Raw genomic sequence first — 18,546 nt, forward strand, 5'->3', positions numbered from 1 at the left:
AATGATACTTGGCAGGGGATGCAAAGATTTTCCAGGAGCCATCCCCAAACTGTTCCCACAAAGATGGGAGCACGGAATTATCAAAAATTTCTTGGTATGCGGACGCCTTAAGGGTTCTCTTCACTGGAACTAAGGGGCCAAGCCCAACCCCTGAAAGACAACCCCCACGCCATAAATCCCCCCTCCACCAAATGATTTGGACCAGTGCACAAAGCAAGGTCCATAAAGACATGGATTAAGGAGTTTGGGGTGGAAGAACTTGACTGTCCTGACCTCAACCCGCTAGAACAGCTTTGGAATGATCTAGAGCGGAGACTGCAAGCCAGAGATCGGTTTGATCAGATGCTTTACAAGCTGAAACCAGAAGCGATAGGAATTTTGTCACTTCCGGTTTCAGCCTGTAAAGCATCTGATCAAACCAATCTTGGTTTGATCAGATGCTTTACAGGGCAGAGGAGAAAGGTGGGGGTCTAATAGACCCCCAGATCTCTCCATGAAGAGGACCTGTCACGGTCCATGCTATCACAAGGAATGTTGTTCATCCTGTGATAGCAATTACGTTCAATAAAAAAAATGTTTTAAGTACAGTGTAAAAAAAAAAAAAATGTAAATAAAATAATAAAAAAAATAATTAAAGCACCCCTGTCCCCACACACAAATGCAAATGCTCATGTAGGTCCCAAGCATAAGTAAACGGTGATCTCACAAGACATGTGAGTTATCACCGTGAACGTCAGAGCAACAGCAATAATTTTAGGGACATAACTCCGGTGTAACTCTAAACTTTTAAACTTGTAAAGGCCTTTAAAGCATCACCTATGGAGATTTTTAGGTGCTGTGGTTTGTCATCATTCCAAGGGCATATGCAATTTTTAAAGTGTGAAATGTTAGGTTTCTATTTACTCTATATGAAAAAAAGGGGAAAGATAGATAAGGCGCTGCTCTTATTAAGAGGTAATTTGCAACCTCTAGATACTTGAGTGGTGTGTATACCACGGGTGCACATAATGCAAAAAGTGAAAAAAAAGTGCAGAAAATAAAAAATGTAAAAGATATCTTACTGTGTAAACTTCTTGATCGCTTACTTATAATGCATACTATTAGAAGCTATGTGCATTCAAACAAAAATAAAATGAAAAATTTAAAAAAATAAAAAATAGAAAAGCGCTGACTTTTCCTGAGTGAAATCCACAATTCTGTGCAAAATCTGCAATTCAAAGTAACATTTATGTGCCAAAAAAATACAACATATATGACTGGTATATAGTATTGTTGTGAAACTGGGCTCAGAAACATGCATATACAATCCTTACCTTAGGGTAAATTTATTTTGATAGAGGCTGCCGCTTTTCACATATTTTACATTTAATTTTCATTTGTGCCAGAAGCGCGGGAGTCAAATCTTTCACAATTTTCATCTATTTACTCAATGTTACCCTACAATTAGCTTTTACAACTAAACTGGGTATTATATATTACGTTTGTGTGCATTAAAATTTAATAAAGTGCATTTTTTCCTGAACATTTGAGTTTTAAAAATGGCTGTGCAAATATCATGTGGCGTAAAAAATTGCAACAACCACCATTGTATTCTCCAAGGCCTCAGCTTTAAAATGTATATAATGTTTGGGGGTTCTAAATAATTTTCAAGCGTAAAATGCAGATTTTTACAAGTATGTGAGAAATGTGAGAATTGGCCCCATTTTCAAGTGGTTAAGCACTAGCCACTCCTCTAAGATCTGTCATAACAGGAACCCTGCAGGTGCCCCCTAGCTATTCCATGTGGCGAATCTACATTTAGGTGCCTACAGTAACATAAGTCATCCAGGGGCCAGGTTGTTAACCCAGATCCCGGCCCAAATGTTTAACATAGACCCCCATGTCTGCACATGTGCATGGATGGCTGCTCCAAAAACCCCTGATCTGCTTCCACCCCAACCTCTCTTCACCTGGAGCACACTTTCTTGTAGGGTCCTGCATATGCCGTGGTTCACGCTAGGGCTCTGATGTTGTCCATGTGACACAGGGACCCATGTCACCTGGCACGTGAAACTATGTAATGGGTCTAGAACCACCTCCAAAAGGGTGAGCCTCATTCTAGCTAGCCACCACAAGCTACTAGGTCGATTAGGTTTGCACTTAACACTCCAGGATACATTCCATTGGTATTGGCTGTGCACATTAAGTTACTTCTTTCTTTCACAAATATCATCACTTTACTTTCTTAACCCGGGTGCCTGCAGCCCTGTACCTTTACATAACAAATAAAAAACTTTGCAAACAGCTTCATTACTGTAGAAATGGTTTAAACTGTCCACAGCTGGTACGAAGACATTGGTCCATCAATATGGAATATAGCACCATAACTACAATCCTACAAAATGGCAAACAGCCTCTCAAAGAAAACAGATGTTTCTCTAGTAACAGTCCACAAAAGTGGAATGAGGAGGAATTGCAGTACTCAGTTTTACATAAGGGGTTTCACAGTTCTTTCTCTGTCCTTTTCTCATTCCAAGGAAGAGACCGTCCACACCCAACTGTGTTCTCCTCAAAAGGGGAGAGCCCAACTTGAGCTTGGCTACATTTTTTCAGTTTGTCTCTTTCTACCTCCCTTCCATCCCTTAAAAGCTATAGAAGTCTCCCCACACTTGCTTCATGTTTTGTAGCTTGTCTCCAAAAAGAAATAGCTATGAAAAAAAAAAATATTGTAAATGTGAGTACGCTGAATTTATTTTTTATGAAGGTCATTATATTCCAATGTAACTTGCATATTTAGTACTTTTGCTAGGTTAGAAGATTAAAATTGACTGAATGTTAATGTAATATTGAGGGAAAAAAAAGTTGTATTAAATAATGCTTCAAGTGACTTACTGTTTTCTCTCTTTCTTTGTTGCAGCCATTTAGGTTTTCTCCTTTCCAAGTCAAGCCCTACTGCCATCCTTTTAAACTTATGGGAAGCTCAGAACTTCCCCAATGGGAACCTTGCACGACTAGCAGCTGCAGTGGCAGAAATTGGCAAACAAGACTCTCTCATGTACATGATGTCTGAAGCAGAGTGCTGAAGTAGTTCCAGTTACCTGCTAATTTCCAGCAAGTCCTGTGTCCAGGATTGGCCAAAGGACTCAACCTCCCTATATCAGGTCTGTGGATGTCACTCTTAAAATGCCCTCTCCCTGGCATATGAGGGGATGGAAGGCTAAAAACACACCTTTCTATGCTTTAGCCCTTCTCTGCCAGTGAAAGTTTAAGACTTTTAGCTCCTTTATGCAGAGCAGGATCTTCAGTGATGGAGCAAGATGCGACTTTCATCTACAGCTAAACATGTCATGGTAATGCTGTTCTCATTTAATACACAAGAATCGTATGGTAAGACTTAACCAATAAAGATGCCACATTCCACACAGATACAAAAAAAGAAGAGGCATTGTATTCAAAGTTGTTTCATTTTGTGGACCATCTCATGAACACCAACACATCCTGCTATGTAATGCACTGGAGAGCGAAACCACAAAACCTCTCCCAGAGAAATCTGCCCACCAATCACCATAGACTTTACTTCTCTTTCTGAACCAAGTGTCTTGTATTGCTACCTTGTCAGTGAAGGTGCGACAGTGACACCCAGTGTTTGTGTTGTTCATTTGTTACCAACACCCATTCCCAGGTAAGTGGAAAAAGGTGCAATATATTCACGTTTGTCCCCCTACCCCATTGAAGACATGGACATTCCCCTATTTAATAGCCATAAGAACATTGAAGGGAGCATCAGGTCAGTTTATACCCGAACAAAAGGAGCGATACAAATAAATCTAGCCCATTGGCCCTCTCACCCCTCAAACCAGCTGTATATGCAAAACAGAAGCACTCCCTGCTCCAGGAGTGGCTGAATGAGCGTGTCTGATTGTGTATGTGTGTACACAAGTGTTTTTTTTTTTTTGTTTTGTTTTTTTTGTTTTTTTTCAGACCAAGAAGAAAAAAAAAATCATTTGAAAAACAAAACGTGTAATGACCAGTGTTTTTTTCTACATTCTGTATTAAAGTGCATTCAAGTATTTACACTTGGCCTTATGTATATATTATGTTCATTCCGCTGAAGGTGTATAGTACTTTTAGGTGACTTGAATGTAAATAAATTATATATATTGCTAATAAGTCTGTATGGTTTGATTACAAGGAGAAAGCGTATAATAACCAGTTATTGCTTCAGATTTAGTGTTTGCTTGCTGCCATGTGGAATTGCACTACATAAAATGCAACAGTCAAAATGAACCATGATTGCAGTAGCAGACAAATATTTACTCTCTCTGGGATTAGGTTTCTCGTTTTTCATCTATTGAGATGGAGCACAGTTGCTGATGAAGATGGTTGATGAATATGTTCAGGCTATGTCATCTAACTCGCTTCCTCGTTTGTCTTGCGCACCATAGAAAAGGAAGCCTAACTGGTAAGCTACACACAACACAGGGAATGGAATAAGGCTCTGATATAATCTAGAAAAGTAGTAGGTAAACAACTAAAAGATTAGCATTTTAAATATATATCATACACAGTAAGAGTATATGGTGCTCCCAAGTAGAACATAGTTTCAAATCTGATGTGAAAAAAAAAAAAAAAAGGGAAATGCATCGTCCTGTTGGAAATACTATCACTTTATTGGAGTCAGCCCTGGAGATCACTTCTGCAAGCTGCCCAATTAGCCTAGTGCCACAATGCTGAAATCTCTTGGCAGCCATATTTTTCTTTGTATCACATTGCAATGTAAGCTGCTGCATAAGATTTTCAGTTAGTCCATAGTTCCTAGTCCATCTCAGGAGTGAGCAAGTGGGACCATGGAGAATGAACATAGCCATGTTGCCCTTCCATGTTCACCTTAACTGCAAAGGCTAAACGACCAGAACATCCTCTAACAGGAAGTCAGATTACAGCAACACAAAAAAAAGATTTGGGTGATTTGGAGGAGACAGAGCAATAGAAGGTACTTTGAGTTAAAAAATAGATTAAGAAACACTTGAAAAGATTTTTTGAAACCAGAGTTTAGTGTCCCTTTAATGCTTATTGTTTAACTTTTCACAAGTGCCATTCTTATGTGCATGCCAGTGCTGCTGATTTCTTCCAGCCCCTCTTTGCTGACACTTCCTGTATACATGGTGGTGCTTCAGTGGCATCTTTACATCCTTGCTCTGAGTAGGCTTGCTGATGGTGACAACAGACATCTGCACATTGAGCAAAGCATGGTTGATTATAGACTACACCAGAACAGTGTCTGACAGGGTAGTAATGCAGTGGAGACTGGGACAGAACATTGTCATTCTATAACAGAAGGGTCTGAACAAGGATTGTGTGTTTAAAGATCTTGGAAATCACATTTTAAAGCTATGAGATTTTAGTGATTGGGTTTACATATTCCTATAGCTTCAATACTTGATTGACGGGAGTATGAGAATATTCGCTCAACTGCCTCTTAGTAGATTCTTCAGCAATAGATACTGTTCAAAGTACATCCAGTTTGTTTTTTGTGTTGAATATCGATTTCATCTTTCAATAAAATTACAGCTGACCAATTCTTACATGAGGTTGCAGCATTCGTTTTCTTTTATAGGCTTTATTTCCTCTATTTTCACCTGGTGATCTAGCCAGTATGTCTGTTATCGTTCAATACAGCTAATAATAGGGCTGTTACTGATTAAAATTTTCATGTTCGATTTTTTTTAATCGATTAATTTCAATTAATTATACACACACATACAGATTCAACTACTTTTAGCTGATTTAGCACCTTTGTTATGGCAACGGCGGAAGCCGGACATAGCTGGGCATGGCTAGAACATCACACGTCTTAAACTCAGCCTTACCGTGCCCATTATCGCAGCCTCGTCATGCACATAATCGCAGCCTCACTGTAGTCAGTGCCTGTGCCTGGATTATGCAGTCTGCGGGCATCTCCCGCTGTGTGTCTCGGAGCGGAGTGTGAAAACTTTGGCCGCGCTGTGAAAAAAGTCCCGTCCTCCTCCTAGATCAGCTTGTGTGATAGAACACTGCGTCTATCACACGATCTGATCTAGGAGGAGGGTGGGACTTTTCTCACATTGCGGCCAAAGTTTTCACACTCAGCTCTGAGACACACAGCGGGAGATGCTCGCAGACTGTGTATGACATATAGTGGAGGAGGAGGAGGGAGCGGAGCGCTGCGCTGCAGCCACAGCTTGGCCCAAAGCGGCCCCTGGGCAGGCAGCCTACCGGTCAAAAAAAATTTGATCGATCAAAAAAATTAACGAATAATAAAGCAATTATTCTTTAATTTCCACAGCCCATAATAAAATAATATTTTATTTTTATGTTTTATATTTTTTTCAATGTCACTAGAATATATCCCTAGAGGGCATCACCCCAATTGGAACTAATATAGAAACATGATACGTATAAGACTCCACCTGGAATATTCAGTGAAAATAGCTACAATTCAGTATCAATTAAAAAAAAAATGGTGCTTTTATGATGCACAAAATGTTAAAATGTCTTCAAACATAAAAAAAGATGTAGAAAAGGATCTTCTAGTTCACAATGACAGATAAATATAGTGAAAAGCCATTGTAAGCCCAACATTCAATATCTAGCTCAGTCTACACTTTGCTTCTTCAGGACTGAAACAATCTTTCCTGTGCAAATTGATAACAAAAAAGATTGTACATCAACACAGACTATCAAAACCAACTTCTGCAAAGATTGACCCAATGGTTGGCCAACCGTCTCTCTCTCCCCCCCCGGACTGTGATGAGGTCACCCAAAGCCAAAGAAGGGGTGCGTAAATACTGCCCTTGATCTTCCAAAATTGTGTGGCCCAGAAATGGTGTGCATAGACAGGCAGCTGCCCCCAAAAAGAACTAGGCTATTTTTCCTTTATTTTCACCTGGTAAACGGTTTAGCAAGTCTGTACTTTTTCAGCTTCCTTTTACAGACCAAGCTCTTCAGCAAAAGTGTCAGTTACAGGATCGAGATAAACCATTTGACAGGGGTGTTTACAAAAGTTGTCTTTTAATAATGTATGTAAAAACCTCACAAGGATAACAAACACTTAAAAAGTATTTGCTAGAGTTTAGCTTTGTTTTGGCAGTCAAATCTAAATCTGCTAGTCTATCACTACCTTTGCCACAGACTGACAACACTGCTTCCCAAAAGGTGTCTCCATTTCTCCTCCATACAGAATGTAGACACACAAAAAAACATATACAGTAAAAGGGGAACCCAGTTCACACACGACATTTAGGATTGGCAAGCTGCAACAGAATACATTTTTATTTTGGGTTTAAGATGTTATCTCACAAGCCCAACCTTTAAAAAATTGCTCAACCGTTAATAGCACAACAGCACTACAAGATCTTTTTAATCTCAGATTAAAAATTGCCTGTGTAGCCCTAGGTTTTTAGAGGTTTGTCCATCACTGGGAATCTGTACTGAGGAAAGTGATGAGGAATATGCAGGCTGTCATTGCTGCTCTCCCTCTGAAATTCACTCTTTGGCTTATCCAGTGATGTATATGCCCAGGCGATGCCACCCTATCCATGGAAAAATAATCCGCAGCTTCTAATTTACCAAACAAAACATAAACAGGTTAAAACATGTTAAGTTTTCTAGGTCAATGACTTTAGTCATTGAGCTGAAAATCAATGCAGCAATTAAAAATGCAATACTTCCTTGGATTAAATACACATAGAAAGAGCGCAGATTTTACCCCGACTTTCCTGATATGCATGTGTGTGATGTGTGTACCATTCCAGTTACTGAGAAAATATTGAAGCCAGGGAACCAGCATTTTAAGAGGTTATTCACAATGGAACTCTGCATATTGCTGTAACAGTTGTGTCCTACTTGTCTTAAGCTAAATCAGACCTACAATATTAAACATTTTCTTTACAAATAAGGAGTAGAAAGGTGAAGTAGGAAGAAACATATCTATATTTCTTCCAGATAGTTGTAGATTCCAGAAGCTTTGAAGCAAAGGTGTCACTAGCTTTGAATGAGATAAGGAAATTCAACATAATAATATGCTGCAAAAACTCTATTCTGGGTCGAGGACTCAAAAGTAGACACAAAGCTAGTCACAGTCAGGCTACCAGCTATTTTAGCTCATTTCAAAGTTTCCATTAATGCAGATTACGTCCTTGCACATGTTTTGAAATACTTTATTGCATAACACGTAGAAGAAATCAGAAGATGGAATAACCAAATCACAGGCTCATACAGATTTTTCTACTGAAAGTCTTTGGGTGGGGGTTCAAGATTCAATTTCAGTTTCCTGAATGCAGCTTCAGGTTCACTTGCAACTCCAAGCACACAGCCTACCAGAGGGCAAAGATTTCTAAGTCTGGATTCCAGCCAAGGGGCCACCAACATTGCCTGCTAGCAAGGAGACAAATCTTAGCCAAGGAATTTTTTCAGAACTGGGATCATCCCTTCTGTTAAAGCTTGGTTCAATCCCTGATGACACACTCACCAGATATTGACAAGCTAACAAACTGGCTCAGCTCTCTAGGTCACGCTCAACACACCGTTCTCTGGAGCTTACTCAACACAGTCTGGCACATATTGCAACACAGAACTCTTAAAAACACAGGATACTGAAAGAGACCTTGCTAAACGGCAAAAACGTGGCTTAGAGAACACACCCCCCATAGACAAAAGGATGAAAAATGTCAAATCTCAAAAAAAGCTATAACTATGTGTGTGTTAACCATTTGCATGTAATACACAAACACCAGCTCTATTCAAAAATATTTATTTTGTTTACACAATATTCCATATAAATAGAACATTTATAAAAAGTTATTTAACGTTGAAGTAAAAGTGTTGAAAGGCAAAACATTCATTTATTGCAATTTAAACAGTCTGTGGCTCTGCATTAGCAATTCAAGATGCACCAACAGTACTCCAAGAGTCCATTCACCTTTTCCTAAAGTGTCTTCAGTTTTGTTACACTTTTTTTGTTTTTGTTTAAGCTGCACGTGGCTCAGCATCAGAAACACGGCAGGCAACAGCAGTAATTAGGCCTGCCCCTTTACCAGAACCATCTTCAGATTGGTGGAAAGAAACATCACACTGGGGGGCCAAAATTTTCACTGTCTTCTGAAGCACGCCAGCAAAGCTGCAAGACAGAGGTATTGTTATAGCAACATTGCCAGATTGGAAATGGGTGTGCAAAGTGGAAAAAAAAAAAAAAAAATCAGGACAAACGAAAATTGATACACAAAAAAGGTGATATTTCAAGCCAAGTCATCTAAGATTTCAGTTTTATGTGAATACTAAAAAATTAAAATCACATGCCAAGCTCATTTTATCTTGGGGTCTCCAGTAGTGACATTTATGCACCCTAGAGCCAAACAGCCTTTGTGTGGGGTCTTTATCCATAGGTACATTGCATAGAATGCACCCTGGAAAATGGAGATTCCCTTTTCTGGCTTCATGATTGCTGCTGGGAAGGGAGAGTACAGCCTGGAACTTTGTGGGATCTCTTACCACTGCAGATTCCAAGATACACTGGACACTAATGTGTTATCCCACTTACCAATATACTTCTATAACTGAAATGTAGATTTGTGTGGATTAACCCCGACTAGGCTAAACTTCGATATATGTTATGTAAAAGAGGCAAAAACTTGGAAATTGTACTTGCAAATCTTTACATATTGTTCAAATATTACCACCTTCCATTGTCCTGTCCTTTATGGCAGTGTTTCCCTACATTTATTTTCAGTCAAGTCATCCTTTAAAATTTTGCACAATCTTGAGGCACCCCATTCTAAAATGTAAAAACACAAAACTAATAGGTTTACATATTGCACACTGGTACTGACTAGTATTAGTTGCTGTTCTTCCTCAGATTCTCTCCCTCACTCAGCTAATGTGATTCTAGTGCCAAAAGGGGAGGGGCAGGGGAGAAGCACCCGATGTACTTCTTATGAAACCATTGATGGGACTGGTTGTTAGGACACCGTCGGCTAGAAGGTTGTAATGGTGCACAATGAAAACCTGTGGCTTTGTGTAACTATAGAACAGGCTTGATCCACCCACTAGCTTGCAAACATTTTTTGGGCAATTTTTAGGCCTTTTGCCAAGGCACCCCTGAAGAAACCAGGCAGCTGCTTGGTTGAAAAAGGCTGCTGTATGGCATCATTCCTCACAAACACAGCAACAATCCAAATTTTAATACCACATTTCACAAATTATAGAAGTTCACTTACTGGGGGTGCAGCTTATACAAAGTTCCATCCACACCTACAGTGATTTTCAGATGATCAAGGCCCCGATTTTCTCTCATCTTCTCAACAACAGCAGCAATGCCAGCAGCGCACAATTGAGCTGCTCTCATGGACACTACAGTGCACACCTCCTTCACTATAAGCGTATCATCACATGTGCTGTTCAGACCTAGCGTCGTTAGAATGGATCGCACCTGCAGGAGTCCCAGACTATCGCTGGAAAAAGACACAACTGGTGTATAAATTGTGTATAATCTCTATAAATACAATGTAATATCAGCATGAAATGTCCTTAGCTCTACAGTTCAGCAATTAGTCTAGTGTGCAAGTCTGAAATCCCTTTGTGTATTTATCTCTAGAAATGTTTGATCAAACTGTCCTGTACTAAAAAAGACACATACTCCTTCAGGTCCTGTTTTTCCCTGTCCAATCACAGAGCTGTGTGTTTGATTATTCACTAGATACTCACAAGGGAAATCTGTTAGAAAAGCTTAGCAAGACAGATTATGGGAACCAAATCCTCCACTATACCAGTGAAAGGACAGAAGAGCCTACTTAAATAAGATGTCCACGTTTTATCACAAATCCAAAGAGTATGGAGAGATTTATGCCTCATGCTACAAAAGTGAGCCAAGCTATGCAAATACGAAATTGCCTTTCGACTCTTGGCTAACTGAGCATTAAGAACCACTGATATATAGGCTAATATACAGCCATCAATTTTAAACTATCTACACTTGCTTCAAGCTTGTTGGTCATCATTAGGGATGAGCCGAACACCCCCCCGGTTCGATTCGCAGCAGAACATGCGAACAGGCAAAAAATTAGTGCGAACACCGTTATATGGGACACGAACATGAAAAATCAAAAGTGCCCATTTTAAGGGTTAATATGCAAGTTTTTGTCATAAAAAGTGTTTGGGGACCTGGGTCCTGCCCCAGGGAACATGTAGCAATGCAAAAAAAAGTTTTAAAAACAGCCGTTTTTTCAGGAACAGTGATTTTAATATTGCTTAAAGTGAAACAAAAAAAGTGAAATATTCCTTTAAATTTCGTACCTCGGGGGGTGTCTATATAGTATGCCTGTAAAGTGGCACATTTTTTCCCGTGTTAGAACCCTGCACAAAATGACATTTCTAAAGGGAAAAAAAAAGTAATTTAAAACTACTAGCGGCTATAATGAATTGTCAGGTCCTGGCAATACAGATAAAAGTCATTGGAAAAAACGGCATGGGATCCCCCCAGTCCATTACCAGGCCCTTTGGGTCTGGTATGAATATTAAGGGGAACCCCGCCACAAAACTAAAAAAAAAAAAAAAAAAAAAAAAAGGCGTGGTGCCCCCCCAAAAAAACCATACCAGACCCTTATCCGAGCACGCAACCTGGCAGGCCGCAGGAAAAGATGGGGGGGGGATGAGAGCTCCCCCCTCCTGAACCATACCAGGCCACATGCTCTCAACATGGGGAGGGTGATTTGGGGTAGCCACCCAAAGCACCTTGTCCCCATGTTGATGGGGAGAAGGGCCTCATCCCCACAACCCTTGCCCGGGGGTTGTGGGGGTCTGCAGGTGGGGGGCTTATTGGCATCTGGAAGCCCCCTTTAACAAGGGGACCCCCAGATTCAGCCCCCCCCGTTTGAAATTGTAACGGATACCCGTACCATTTCACAAAAAGAAAAAGTGTCAAAATGTTAAAAAAAAAACGACAAGACACACCTTGGGACAAGTCCTTTATTAAAAAATAAAAAAGTCCCACAAAGTCCATTCATCTTCTTCTATGGCTCCGCCGACAGACCGAAAAAAATAAAAATAAAAAAATAAAAAAAAACACCGATCTGCCTCCATGGGAGGCTCCCACCGTCTGACGCGTCCTCACAGGTGACAGTTCATAACTGTGGGCAGGGCCACACAGATGTACACGGGTGACCCCACCCCCTCTGCCGCACGGGGACTTCCCCATGGCTTTCCCGGGGTGTAAGAGGGGGGCGGGGCCAAACGGTTACGTAAATGGACTTCGTGGGACATTTTTATTTTTTCATATTTCAATAAAGGACTTGTCCCAAAGTGTGTCTTGTGGTTTAACATTTTGACACTTTTTTGTGAAATGGTACGGGTACAATGTACCCGTTACCATTTCAAACAGGGGGGCGTGGGATCTGGGGCTTCCAGATTCCGATAAGCCCCCCCGCCGGCAGACCCCCACAACCACCAGGCAAGGGTTGTGGGGATGAGGCCCTTGTCCCCACCAACATGGGGACAAGGTGCTTTGGGGGGCCACCCCAAAGCACCCTCCCTATTTTGAGGGCATGTGGCCTGGTACAGTTCAGGAGGGGGGGCACACACTCGTCCCCCCCTCTTTTCCTGCAGCCTGCCAGGTTGCGTGCTCGGATAAGGGTCTGGTATGGATTTTTGGGGGGATCCCCACGCCATTTTTTTAAAAAAATTTTGGCATGAGGTTCCCCTTAAAATCCATACCAGACCTGAAGGGTTTGGTATGGATTTTGAGGGGGACCCCTGCGTCATTTTTTTTTTTTTTTTAATTTTGGTTCAGGTTTTACCTTAATATTCATACCAGACCCAAAGGGCCTGGAAATGGACTGGGGGGATCCCATGTCGTTTTTTTCAATGACTTTTATCTGTATTGCCGGGACCTGACAATTCATTATAGCCACTAGTAGTTTTAAATGACTTTTTTCCTTTAGGAATGTCATTTTGTGCAGGAACTGTTCTAAACACGGGAAAAATGCCCCACTTTACAGGCATACTACAGACACCCCCCCCCCCCCCCGACCCCAAGTACGAAATTTAAAGGAATATTTCACTTTTATTGTTTCACTTTAAGCATTATTAAAATCACTGCTCCCGAAAAAACGTCCGTTTTTAAAACTTTTTTTTGCATTAATACATGTCCCCTGGGGCAGGACCCAGGTCCCCAAACACTTTTTTTCATGACAATACCATGCATATAAGCCTTTAAAATTAGCACTTTTGATTTCTCCCATAGACTTTTAAAGGGTGTTCCGCAGCTTTCGAATTTGCCGCGAACACCCCAAATTGTTCACTATTCGGCGAACACCCAATGTTTGACTCGAACATCGGTCTCATCCCTAGTCATCATTAGTACAATGTATGAGCACTATGGCTTCTAAGGATTAGCTTGGGCAAAAAAATAAAAATAAAGTATAAAACAAAAAATTATAGTGAAATTGGCTCATCTCTCATGTTAAACATGTGCTAGAATTGATGCCAGAGGACCTTGAGAAGAAATTATTTTAACAATACATTTCAGTCTGGGTAAATTTAAAAAAAAAAAAAAAAAACACACACACTGCACAACTTGCACTTTGAGTATAAAAGGAGTGGTAGGAGTAACTGAATGGATGGTAGTCAGTTCTAGATCTGCACAGTCAGTTTCAGATCTAAACTTGCCAAAGTCAACAGCACACAGTCCATATTCCTTAAGTGATTAATATAGCATTAAAAAAGCACATGCATAAAAAGTACAAAATTACCTTTCGTGACTTCTGAGCAAGCACATCTGAACCTTGATAAAGGGACCTTCAGATGTCCCAAAGCATTGGTTAATATGTTCATATGGTTCATATTAAAAAAATGTTAAACAGCCCTGACTCACTCAACAGTCTCAAATTTGGTACCAAGATCACAAAGTACAGTGCCTTGCAAAAGTATTCACCCCCTTGGCATTTTTCGTGTTTTGTTGTCTCACATCCTGGAATTAACATGGATTGTTTGAGGATTTGCATCATTTAATTTACAGAACGTGCCCACATTTTTGAAGATGTTTTTTTCTTATTATTGTGAAGCAAACAACAAAAATAGGACAAAATAACAGAAAAAGTCAATGTGCATAACTATCCACCCCCCTAAAGTCAATACTTTGTAGAGCCACCTTTTGCGGCTATCACAGCTCTAAGTTGCTTTGGATAAGTCTCTATGAGCTTGCCACATCTTACCACTGAGATTTTTGTCCATTCCTCCTTGTAAAACTGCTCCAGCTCCTTCAAGTTGGATGGTTTGCGCTTGTTAACAGCAATCTTTAAGTCTGACTACAAATTTTCTATTGAATTGAGGTCTGGGCTTTGACTAGGCCATTCCAACACATTTACATGTTTCCCCTTAAACCACTCAAGTGTTGCTTTAGCAGTGTGTTCAGGCTCATTGTCCTGCTGGAAGGTAAACCTCCGTCCTATCCTCAAATTACACACAGAGTGGTACAGGCTTTGCTCAAGAATATCCCTGTATTTAGCACCATCCATCTTTCCCTCAACTCTGACCAGTTTCCAAGTCCCGACTGCTGAAAAACATCCCCACAGTATGATGCTGCCACCACCATGTTTCACTGTGGGTATGGTGTTCTTTGGGTGATGTGATGTGTTGGGTTTGCACCTGACATAGCGTTTTCTTTGATGGCCAAAAAGTTAAATTTTAGTTTCATCAGACCAGAGCACCTTCCTCCATACATTTTGGGAGTCTCCCACATGCCTTTTCGCAAACTCAAAAACGTGCCTTTTTTTTTGCTGAAAGTAATGGCTTTTTTCTGGCCACTCTGCCATAAAGCCCAACTCTATGGAGTACAGCTTAATGTCGTCCTATGTACAGATACTCCAGTCTCTGCTGTGGAACTCTGCAGCTCCTCCAGGGGTTACCTTAGGTATCTGTGCTGCCTCTCTGATTAATGCCCTCCTTGCACGATCCGTGAGTTTTGGTGTGCGGCCGTCTCTTGGCAGGTTTGCTGTTGTGCCATGTTCTTTCCATTTGGTTATGGTAGATTTGATGGTGCTCCTAGGGATCATCAAAGATTTGGATTTTTTTTTTTTTTTTTATAACCTAACACCGACTTGTACTTCTCAACAACATTGTCCCTTACTTGTTTGGAGAGTTCCTTGGTCTTCATGGCAGTGTTTGGTTAGTGGTGCCTCTTGCTTAGGTGTTGCAGCCTCTGTGGCCTTTCAAAAAAAGGTGTGTATATGTAATGACAGATCATGTGACACTTAGATTGCACACAGGTGGACATAATTTCACTAATTCACCAGAGCTTTTTATGGGCTAAATAACAAAGGGGTTGAATGTATACGCACATGCCAATTATCAGTTTTTAATTCTGAAAAATAGTTTTCTGTACTGTATTTATTGGCGTATAACACTCACTTTTTCACCATGAAAATTGGGTGCAAATAGCGTGTGCGTGTTATACGCCAATACTTGAATTTTAGCTGCCTCAGAGGGGATAGGGAGGGGGCGGGACGAGCGCCGCCAGATTACATACAGTGAGAAACTCCTGTTTACTTGGCGGCCTCTGTAATAGGAAGTCAATAGATGGCAATGGCGAGGATTCTGCATTGATGGCAATGGCGAGGCTGCAGATAGGCACTGACCCTTATTTTGCTTCAAAGTTCCTTATTTAAAATTTTTTTTCCTGAAACTTCCCTGTTAAAACGAATGTGCATGTTATAACCCGATAAATACGGGTATATATATTTTTCTAATTTTACTTTACCAAATTAGACTATTGTGTTCTGATCGATTATATATGATTCAGATTGAAGAAACATTGACCTAAAGGCTGTAATGTAACAAAATAGGTAAAAAGCCAAGGGGAGGGTGAATACTTTTGCAAGGCACTGTATATTGAGTAGTCATGTCAGATTTAGAAAATATAATGAAAAGTGAAACAGGAACAGCAGGTACAAACTGTAATGAAGCCCTTACAAGGTTAACCACCACTTAAATTATGCACCCACTGTACAGCCTCTAATTAGCATTAACAGCTCATAATCTGTGCTTTTACTATTCACAGTGGCATGGTTACTGCCCATCAGGGACCTCCCTATCGGAAAGCAACCCCAAATGGCCTGTTTCTATAAACGGGCTAGAAATAGCAATGAAAGTTCTCTTTTAGAGCAGTACAGTCAGAAAAGTAGATACAATTAATGCGGCTAAATACAGTAAGATAGGGGAAAAAAAAAAGTCTCCTACCTTTCAATCTGAGATAAGTACTTTGTAGGAAAGAGGCCTCTAGTATTCAACTGTTTTGAAATGTTACCACGGAATAAAATCCCATCCTTTGTAAGTTCAATTAGGACCTGCCGTACAATCTCTCCTAGGTACATTCCACTGATCATCTTCTCATACCTGGAGAGAATAAGAGGTGACACGTTGTCACATTCATTGAAATAAAGCAATGGTATGGAAAGCTATGGCTCTGAAAGGCATTACTAAGAAAAACATCCTTGGGGGGAGGAAGAAAAAAATTGAAACATTTTCTTCCTATAACATCCTAATCAGATTTTTTTTTTTTCTTTTAAAAACACTATTAAGTGGACAGCACTGTGCTAAAATGCAGATTCTGAAGATATCTATAAAATGGAAAAACCGAACTGCTGCCTTTTACATATAGTCAACAGTATTTCTTTTACACACAGTAAAAGCTCCAGCCACCTAAAATTCTCCGGTAAGGGAGTTCATGTACTCAAACAAAACAAGTTTTTTGTTAGGGCACAGAGGTAGGCAACATTGAACCTACTTTAAAGGACAAGAAAAAATATTAACCAGTACACAGAACCGTTTTGACATGTGGACAGCCCTCTACCGTTTCTTTTTTTTTTTGAGACTTCAATGATCTCTTCCTGAATAAAAGGAAAAATTTTGAAATGTGAATATTTATTTTGCTTAAATATTAACATGCAGATCTGTCTGAAGAGTAATAAATCATCCGTTTCAAAAAATGCAGGCAATCCAGTGATTCATGAATTGTATGATTCTCTGCAGACTGAACTTGTCAGTATTAATTATCACAAAAAAAGTAAAATTGCATCATTTCTGAATCAGTCTGCTCATCCCTGTCCAGGACTGCTGGTAAATGAACTATTCTTTTGTCCCCACGATGATAAAAGAAATGCTTCAGTGTTTCCAAAAAAAAAAAAACAAATTCTAAAAATAGAATACTTACCTGTAAAATCCTTTTTTTGAGTACATCCTAGGACACAGAGTCAGGCTAATATTCATTACCTACTGGTAATGAATATCTGGGACATCCCAGAGCAATAGCCTTGTGGGGAGGGAGACAACCTGCCAAACAATAGCCATCAGAACTTATACAGTAGCCCACAGTACACTGCGACCGAAAGCCGAATCCTCGGCTCTCGAACATCCACTTGATAAAATTTTGCGAAGGTATGCACTGAAGACCAGGTAGCAGCCTTACAAATCTGAGCCACAGATACCTGATGGTGAAAAGCCCAGGAGGTTCCTACACCCCTGGTAGAATGAGCGCTCACCCTAAAGGGAGGAGCTTTATGTTTCAGACCGTAGGCCTGAATGATCAATTGACTGACCCAATTGGCAATGGAAGCCTTGGAAGCTGCCTACCCCTTCTTGGGTCCTTCTGGTAAAACAAAAAAGGAGTCCGATCCTCGGATCTCCACAGATCTAGACAAACCTTGACTGCCCGGACAACGTCCAATGAATGCAGTAGTCTCTCTTCCGCCGAGCAAAGCTGAGAGAAAAAAGAAGGCAAAATAACGTCCTGATTTAAATGAAAGGCCGACACCACCTTTGGAAAAAAGGGTGGAACAGGTCGTAACACGACTGCCATGGTGAAGGATCAAGTATGGTTCCCTGCACGAAAGGGCCGGCAACTCCAACACCCTTCTAGCCGAGGTGATGGCCATCAGGAAGGCTAACGTGCGTGACAGCAAGTCTAATGGAATGTCCTTGATAGGTTCAAATAGTTGTTTCTGTAACACAGACAGCACCAAGTTCAAGTCCCAAGGACACATATGTGACCTAATGGGGACGAAGCAAGTGAGTTACCCCCTGCATAAAGGTTCAGATCAGTGAATGGGAGGCTATATGCCTTTGGAAGAATACTGATAGGGCCGAAACTTGACCTCTGATTGTACTCAAAGCCAATTTGATTTCCACAGCTGATTGTAGAAAAGAGAGAATTCTCTCAATCACGTATTTCCAAGGATGCCATTATTCTGGCTTCACACCGAGCAATATATGTCTTCCAGACCTTATGATACATTTTTCTAGTGACAGCTTTTCTAGAATTCACTAGGGTAGACACTACCGATCCCGAGATGCCACGGTCCTTTAACCACCTCAATACAGGGCACTTAAACCCCCTTCCTGCCCAGACCAATTTTCACTTTTTCGGTGCTCTCACACTTTGAATCACAATTACTCAGTCATGCAACACTGTACCCAAATGAAATTTGTTTTTTTTTCACACAAATAGAGCTTTCTTTTGGTGGTATTTAATCACTAGTGTGC

At 40.5% G+C, this 18,546-nt stretch overlaps 2 protein-coding genes across 6 annotated transcripts in view; one reads left to right on the plus strand and one right to left on the minus strand.

The window, feature by feature from the left end:
* Positions 1-4,123, plus strand: part of UNC5A (unc-5 netrin receptor A) — a 596,423-nt gene extending 592,300 nt beyond the window's left edge. For all 4 annotated transcript variants that reach the window (XM_073620469.1, XM_073620471.1, XM_073620472.1 and 1 more), the window contains one exon: positions 2,897-4,123. In XM_073620469.1, coding sequence (XP_073476570.1) covers positions 2,897-3,062 — 166 coding nt within the window. In that variant the 3' untranslated portion in view covers positions 3,063-4,123. The remainder of the gene's footprint in view (positions 1-2,896) is intronic.
* A 4,631-nt stretch (positions 4,124-8,754) lies between these two features.
* HK3 (hexokinase 3) overlaps positions 8,755-18,546 on the minus strand; it is a 172,434-nt gene continuing 162,642 nt past the window's right edge. For both annotated transcript variants that reach the window (XM_073620473.1, XM_073620474.1), the window contains exons 17-19: positions 16,246-16,401; positions 10,233-10,466; positions 8,755-9,136 (exon numbers count right to left, since the gene is read on the minus strand). In XM_073620473.1, coding sequence (XP_073476574.1) covers positions 8,986-9,136; positions 10,233-10,466; positions 16,246-16,401 — 541 coding nt within the window. In that variant the 3' untranslated portion in view covers positions 8,755-8,985. The remainder of the gene's footprint in view (positions 9,137-10,232; positions 10,467-16,245; positions 16,402-18,546) is intronic.

Source organism: Aquarana catesbeiana, linkage group LG03, assembly GCF_042186555.1.
Source record: "Aquarana catesbeiana isolate 2022-GZ linkage group LG03, ASM4218655v1, whole genome shotgun sequence".
Lineage (NCBI taxonomy): Eukaryota > Metazoa > Chordata > Amphibia > Anura > Ranidae > Aquarana > Aquarana catesbeiana.